Consider the following 8,711-nt stretch of genomic DNA (forward strand, 5'->3'; position numbering starts at 1 on the left):
TGTGAGTTCATTGTGGTGTTAAAAATTTGGTGTGTTCTTCATTTTTATTTTTCCATTTATCCGAAACGCGTGTGCTTCCACACATGGCTTTTCCTAAATTCATACTAACATCTAAAAGTATTTTAGGGTTATTAAAATTGCTAACAGCTGAAACGATTGAAGCTGCCATTTTTCTTGGGTTTTCACTTTCGAAAATACCTGACCCTACAAAAACTCCATCCATTCCTAATTGCATACACATGGCTGCATCAGCTGGAGTAGCAACACCTCCAGCAGCAAAATTAACAACTGGTAATCTTTTTAATTTTTTTGTAAGTAAAACAAGATCGATAGGTGCATTAATTTTTTTAGCAAAATGATAGACTTCACTATCGCTTAAAGAACATAAATATTTGATTTCATTATTTACAGTTCTTATATGTTTAATAGCTTCTATAATATTACCTGTACCAGCTTCTCCTTTAGTTCTTATCATAGAAGCTCCTTCAGATATTCTTCTTAGAGCTTCTCCTAAATTTGTACACCCACATACAAAAGGAGTTTTAAATTTATGCTTATCAATATGATGCATTTCATCAGCAATTGTTAATACTTCGCTTTCATCTATCATATCAATTTTAAGCTCTTCTAAAATTTGTGCTTCAACAAAATGACCAATACGAACTTTAGCAAGAACATTAATAGAAACGCATTTCTTTATCTCTTCTACTTTTGATGGATCTACACTTCTTGCAACACCTTCCTTATTCCTAAGCTCAGAAGGAATGTTTTCTAAAACCATTACACCAATAGCTCCAGCTTCTTCAGCTATCTTTGCTTGTTCTACACTTTTTACATCCATAATAACTCCTCCTTTAAGCATTTCGCACCATCCGTGTTTTAATAAAACTGCATCATCTTTATGATTTTCCATTATTATCAACAAATTTTTATCAAAGGAATATATAAAAAATAAAATATAAATTATATATATATATATTATAATATATTTGTATATATATATATATATATATATATATATATATATATATATATATTTTTTTTTTTTTTTTTTGCTTGAGTAAATATTAAAATTTTTTTTGTTTCCTATTTTTTTATAATTATACAGTGTGTTTTTTTTTTTATTTTATTTATTTTTTTTTTTTCGCTTAATGATAAAAATATATTTTTTTTATATTTAATATTGTTCCGAATAAAAAATACAACAGCGAAATATTTTAAATTATTTAGTTTAATATTTATGTATATTATATATATATATATATATATGCATATGTTTATTATTTATTATTTATTTATTTTGTTATTTTGTAAATAAATAGTGAAAATTACTCTTATAAATAAAAAAATAATTATAATTTTATAAACATATTTTTGTATATAAGGATATATATAATATATAAAAATAAACTATTATTAGTTTATAGATAGATGGTATATTACAGATATAATAATGTAGGATATTCTAAATATAATTATTATTAAGTTTCACAAGAACATTGTTAACAATTTTGGCTTTTTATTTTTTTATGAAATATTATATTAAAATGATGATAAATATATATATATATATATATAATATTGATATATGTGCATTATAATTAGTATAATTCCTTGTAATTATTATAATATATAGAAAGGAAAATACAGGAGGAGGAAAGAACAAAAAAATATATATAAATAAATAAAATAAAATTATACATATATTTATATATATATATATATATATATATATATATATATATTATATATATTTATATACAGTAAAATTATAACAAATTTTTTTATAAATATCTACAAAATAGGTTCATAAAATATATATTATATATATATTTATATATAAATATATATGCTTTAAAAAGAAAAAAGAGAAGTTTATCTTTTAGTACGCATAAAAAAAAAAAAAAATATATATATATATATATATATATACGTATTGTATATTATTATATACCTATATATTTTTAAATACAGTTAAAATAAAAAAAATATATATATAATTATATATATATACTTTAAATATTTATATAACAACAGTTGAATAATTAATTATACATATATGAAAAAATAACAGGCTATTTTTTAATATATATAATATATATATATATATATATATATATATATATATATTTATTTATAGCATATATTTTTTTTTTTATATGTAGAATAATAATTATGTGGGATTTCAAAAAGAAAAATATATAAAATAAATATAATAAAAAATAATTAATATACATCCTAATTTATCTAATAATCAAATATTATCACCATAATATTATATAATACATAATTGTATCTTAAATGAACAAAAAAAAAAAACCTTTTTTTTTTTTTTTCTTTTTTTTATATAAAATTAAAATTATATATAATTAGCATATAAATATAAATATATTTTATATTTATATATATATATATAATTCCTCATAAATATAAAAAGATATAAGATATAATATATAATATATAATATTTAATATATATATGTTTATTATTGCTTCTCTTAAAATTACTGAGAAAAAAAAATGACCAAGAAGGTTGGAAAATGGAAAAGCAAAAAAAGCAAGGACAAAGTTTATTACAATAAAAATGGTTTGCATAATATAAAAAAGGGAAGGGATAAAGTAAATGATGATGATAATAATAAGAATAATATAGAAAAAGAGAAAGCTACAAATAAATATGTGAAATATGAAAAAAAAAACAAAAGTCAAGAAAAATCTATAGATAGAAATGGTTTAAAAAAGAATATTATAAAAGGAAAAAATGATATTAAAAAAAATAATAATAAAAAAAATAATAATAAAAATAATAATAATAAAAATAATAATAATAATAATAATAAAAGTAGTAACATGAAAAAAAGAAATAATAATCATGATAAATATTCAATACAAATAAAATATAAAAATATTTTGAATGATGAGAATTTATCAAAATCAAAAAAAAGGAAATTAATAAAAGAACATCGAAAAAAAGAAATGATTGAAAATTACGATTATTATAAAAAATTAAAAATACATTTAAATGATTTATTGAAATCGAAAAATGATAAGGAAGAAAAAAAAAGGCAAGTAGGAATATTATACAATGAAATAAAGAAAACAGATATAGACAAATTTGCTCGTACTAATTTAGGATATCATATAATAACATCATTAATAATATATGGAAATAAAGATGAAATATATAATAAGTTATTTAAATATTTTTATGATAAATGTTTTAATGATATATGTACATATCATTTTATTTCATTAATATTTCAATGTTTCTATAATCATGGTAATGATGATATGAAAAATGATATTTATTTATGGTTATTAAAAAATGTGAAAACATATTTAAGTAAATTTGGATGTAGATTATGGCATATAGTTTTTAAAAAATCCAAAAGTCATTTAAGATTAAAAATGGTAAATTCTTTAATCATGCCTAATATGAATGATTTAAAAAATATATCATCCGAAATTTTTAAAAAACCAACAAAAGAAATGTTTGAATCATTTAGTGAGCAGAATCAAAAAGCTTTAAAGAAATATATGATTGAATTTATTGAAAATATTGTAGAAAAAGAAATGTTATATAATATGGTGTCTCATAATATTATATTAGTTGCATGTGAAATATTGGATGAAGAGGAATTAATAAATTTAATGGATATTATACATGAAGGTTGTGAATATTTAATAACAACATATATTGGTAATAATGCTTTAATTTATTTGTTAGGATATAGTACAAATAAACATAAAAAGATATTAATAAAAATTTTAAAAAATGATATTACTGATTTATGCAAAAATAGTGTTAATTTCTTGTTAATTATTAGATTATTAAAAATAACAGATGATACCAAAATTCTAAATGAATTTATTGTAAAAAAAATTACAGCAAATTTAGAAGATATATTAAATGATTATTATGGTTTTTATGTTATTCTTGAATTTTTTTATAATATTGAACAAATGGATAAAGATAAATTTTTATATGTTGATTGGAAACATTTAATATATTCTAAAGCACCAAAAAGTGTAAAAGATGGCGAAAAAAGAAAAAATGAAATCATCAAACCCGTAATAGATCAATTACAATTAATATTTAAAGACAGAAATAAATTGAATAAATATATGAAAGATAAAAAATATATTATACTAATATATGAATATTTATGTCATGCAGAATTATGTGATGAAGTCTTAAATAATTTATTCTTTATCATGGAACAGTGTATCGACTATATCAAAAATGGAGGCATACAACATAGGGATCTGTATAATAATAATGGTAAAGGAGATAATGAAGGTATAAATAATGAGCTAAATATGAACACAGACATGAACATAAATCATAAAGATGATATTAATATAAATAATAAAGATGATATTAATATAAATAATAAAGATGATATTAATATAAATAATGATGATGATATCAATATAAATAATGATGATGATATTAATATAAATAATGATGATGATATTAATATAAATAGTGATGATGATATCAATATAAATAATAATGACGACATGAATAAAAATAATAATGATGATAATATTTCCTTACCTTATGTAAAAAATATTATTTCATTGTTTATCAAAATTTTTATGTCAACCAATAATACAAACCTTGCACATAAAATAATAGATAATAATAATAATAAATTATATAAAAAAATAACAGATCTATTCCTTTTAAATTTACAAATAATATTAAAATCTGATTTTGTGAAATTATTCAATTGTCTAATATTATTTCTTAAAGAAAATGATCATAATATATATGAGCAAGTTATATCTACTGCAAGGTCACTAAATAATAATGATATATATGAAGAGCTAAAGAAAACACTTCCCAAGGTTAATCATTTTTGTAAATATCTTGAATTGATTGTCGTCAACGAATAGAACAACAACAAAAAAAAAAAAAAAAAAAAAAAAAAAAAAAAAAAATTGAAAAGGTTGATGGAGACGTTGTCTTCATATTATAATAAAATATGTACACACATACACACATATATATATATATATATATATATATATATATATATATATTTATGTATAGTCTCATTTTTTTATTATTTGTTAAACAATTTGTTAACATTTTTATTAGCCTGTTAAATAATAATTATTATAAACATTGTATATATTATATATATATATATATATATATTTATATATATATTTATATTTATATTTATATTTAATGTTTTAATTTTTTTTTTTTAAACCAAATCAAGATACATATATATATTTCAAATTTGTAATATTATACATTTAAAATTTTACATATATGTTTTTGTGAAAAATTATTTAAAATTATAAAAAATTCGTTATTATTATTCAATATATGAAACAAAGTAATATTTTTATAATAATATAATTAATATAAGCTTTTATTCGTCTTGTTCATTTCTTAAGCTGCTTATTCTAATTTCTTTAATATCTTCCTTATAACAAATATATTCACTAAGAAGAATAGTGAGAAAGACAAATAGGAAAAAACAGGCATACCAATTACCTATAAAATATAATAAGCATTAAACAATAAAAAAAAAATATATTTATATATATATATATATATATACATTACATGATTTTGATAATCCAGATATTAGTGAACATAATAAAAAGTGAATTAAGTAACATGATAAAACATAGTCCAAGCATTTCTTAGTTCTTTTTACGATTACTTTTATAAAATATGACCTATATAAATTTAATGTAAAATAATAACAAAAAAAAGAAAATTAATACATACCTATATATATATATATATATATATATATATATATATTTATTTATTTATTTATTTATATATGTGTATGTCCTCATTTTACATAATAATAGAATTTATAATATGTATAAAGAAAAGATACAAAAAAACTGCCTCCCCTTCAAAATAAGATGTCGTGTTAAAGAGGTACTTAATATTTCTTGGAAATCCATATATCGTGAATATTAAAAATATGGTAAAACTACAAATACTATAATATATGGACTGTAAACATAGCATTTGTAAAATAATATCTTTCATGTCCTTACTAATTAATTTTAGGCCATATAGTTTGTCAAAAAAAATGAAATAAAATAAAAATATATATATAAATACATAAAATATACATTATATATATATATATATATATAGCTGTGCTATTCTTAAAGGTCAGTTGTTTTTATAAGCATCAAAAAAACAACACCTTTCGATTTCTTTCCTTTTTCATTATTATGATCAATATTACTTTAATTGAAACATTGAAATGTAAATTTGGGAAAAAATGAAAAAATAAAATAAAATGAATAAATAAATAAATCAATAAAAAAAAACGCACACACAAATATATTCCATTCTGTAAATTAGGGTTAATCACCATGTGGTGCATATAAGGGCATATTATCATTAAACCTTTTTGTTCATAATATTTTATAATTATGTAAATTTATAATATATTTTATCATATGAATATGTTATTTTAAAAAAATTAGTAAGAACGTTTTTCTATTTTTATAATGTAAAATAGTCTACAATAAAAATATTTTCCATATGAATAAATATAAGAAAGTACCAACAGATCTTGTACATATTAAAGCATCTTAAGACAGATTAAGTGGTTAATATGTAGAATTAATAGGAATAATATATATATATATATATATATATATATATATATATGTTTATATATACTTATTCATTTATTTATTTTTGTTATTCTCATATTTATAATAAAATGTAGAATATATACGAAAATAGTAAAATAAAAAATATGAGTTGTAAATACACAATATTGATGGTGAGACATCATTTTATAAGAACAGATTAACGTATAACGTTTTTTTATATATATATAAAGCAAAATATATATTTATTTGTTTACATATATATATATTTCTTTATTTTGTTTTCTTATTTTCCATGTTTTATTTTTTTAGAAAATAAAAAATCCCCTTTTATATACACCACTTTATCATAATATTGTCCTACTTGTTACAGCATATACTTTTTAATTCTTAATGTTATTTTTTTTTTTTTTTTTTTTTTTTTTTTTTTTTTTTGTTTGTTAATATAATATCTAATGAAAAATAAATAAAATATTCGAATACTCTATATAATAACTTGAATTGTTTGTCAATTAGTTTATACATACATAAATATATACATATATATATACATATATATATATATATATATATATATATATATATATATATATATATATATATATTCCTTTGTTTGTTTATGCGTGCGTATATTTTTCCAACTTGATGTTGCAAAATAAGAAATTTTAAAAAATATATACTTCCCAAATCCAAAAAAAAAGAAGAAAAAAAGGAAACATATATATATATATATATAAATACATACATATTATTTATTTGAAGGATCTGCGTTTTTCCTTTAAAGAACATTACTCTGATATACCATATATATATAAATATATACATATAAATATATACATATAAATATATACATATAAATATATACATATATATTTTATTAGATGAAAAAATGGAAGACAAAAAACACTGCACATTAACATTTAACGACTGGTGCAAAAAAAAAGAAAAAGAGGACGATGGTTTGAATACAGGTTATATTAATAAATATAACGAAATATATTTTAATAAAGATGGGAAACACAATATATATGAAAATATAAATGAAAGGCCAATAATAAATTTAGAAGGAGATCAACCCGTTTTTAATGTACCTGTATACCAAGATAAATATATTCGAGATAAAATAGTAGAATGTGTAAATTACGAAATTCAAGATGTTGTACAGCCTACCTTTTATTCTCAAGAAACTAAACATGATGTACCTACTGTTGAATTATTATATAAAGAAAAAAAAGTGAATATACCTCAAGAGAAAATAATAGAAAAACCTGTAGAAGTAGATATGCCTATAGGATATACACCTGTCTTTTCTCCGACTTGGGATGTTAGAGAGATTCCTCGTGTTATTCCAAAATATGAAGGAGAACAAAAAATCATACAAGTAGAAATTCCTCAAATTAAATATGTTGATAAATTTGTTGAAAAGGAAATTATAGTTGATATAAAAGAAAAAATTATACCAAGAATTAATGAAGTTGAAAAAGAAATTGATGTCGTAAAATATAAATGGAAAGAAAAATATCAGGATGTACCTGTATGTAAATATGTTCCCAAAATTGATGTAGAACTTGATTGTCCTCCACCTTTAATAGTTCCATATCCCGCTGTACATTTTCATAATACATCTGAAGTTATGAATCCTCATCAAAAAGCTCTAGATATTCCTTCTGAGGTGTTATTAAAAAATAATAATATTTTTGGTTATGACATTAATATGAATGGTAATCATCGTAATGTATATAATGATAGTAATATGCATAATAATAATAATAATAATAATAATATATATAATAGTAGTAATAATTATAATGGTATGTCCAATTTTCATGTGGACGAATCTGTAAAGAAATCCCTTTTAGATGTAGCAAGATTAACAGGTGTACAAAAAGATAATGATGCTAAATACAATGAATTTATGAAAAACAAAAATTTAGAAAGAAGAAAAAAAAAAAAAAATTGGCCTTTTTGTTATTTTAAGAAAGATACTATCAAAGAAAATGATGAAATGTACAATGGTCAAAACTACTCAAATTATCAAAATAACTGTTGTAATAGTTATAAAGGAGAAGATGAAAATAATTATGATATAGATCCAAATAC

General features: G+C 19.1%; 4 protein-coding genes across 4 annotated transcripts in view; 2 read left to right on the plus strand and 2 right to left on the minus strand.

Moving 5' to 3' along the window:
- Positions 1-7: 7 nt before the first annotated feature.
- Positions 8-913, minus strand: PF3D7_0621200 (pyridoxine biosynthesis protein PDX1; the record flags this gene model as incomplete). The annotated part of the gene is made up of 1 exon (XM_961103.1): positions 8-913. One exon carries the CDS (start codon positions 911-913, stop codon positions 8-10), a length of 906 nt encoding a protein of 301 aa, XP_966196.1.
- A 1,606-nt stretch (positions 914-2,519) lies between these two features.
- On the plus strand, positions 2,520-4,901 carry PF3D7_0621300 (mRNA-binding protein PUF3; the record flags this gene model as incomplete). The annotated part of the gene is made up of 1 exon (XM_961104.1): positions 2,520-4,901. The coding sequence occupies one exon, from the start codon at positions 2,520-2,522 to the stop codon at positions 4,899-4,901; it is 2,382 nt and encodes a 793-aa protein (XP_966197.1).
- A 488-nt stretch (positions 4,902-5,389) lies between these two features.
- On the minus strand, positions 5,390-6,009 carry PF3D7_0621350 (protein SYS1, putative; the record flags this gene model as incomplete). The annotated part of the gene is made up of 3 exons (XM_024473116.1): positions 5,390-5,514; positions 5,587-5,702; positions 5,834-6,009. 3 exons carry the CDS (start codon positions 6,007-6,009, stop codon positions 5,390-5,392), a joined length of 417 nt encoding a protein of 138 aa, XP_024329006.1.
- A 1,491-nt stretch (positions 6,010-7,500) lies between these two features.
- PF3D7_0621400 (inner membrane complex protein 1j, putative) overlaps positions 7,501-8,711 on the plus strand; it is a gene marked incomplete at both ends in the record, with an annotated part of 1,995 nt that continues 784 nt past the window's right edge. Inside the window, one exon of the mRNA XM_961105.1 lies at positions 7,501-8,711. This exon is cut by the window's right edge and continues 784 nt beyond it. Coding sequence (XP_966198.1) covers positions 7,501-8,711 — 1,211 coding nt within the window.

This window comes from Plasmodium falciparum (genome assembly GCF_000002765.6).
Source record: "Plasmodium falciparum 3D7 genome assembly, chromosome: 6".
Taxonomy (NCBI): Eukaryota; Apicomplexa; class Aconoidasida; order Haemosporida; family Plasmodiidae; genus Plasmodium; species Plasmodium falciparum.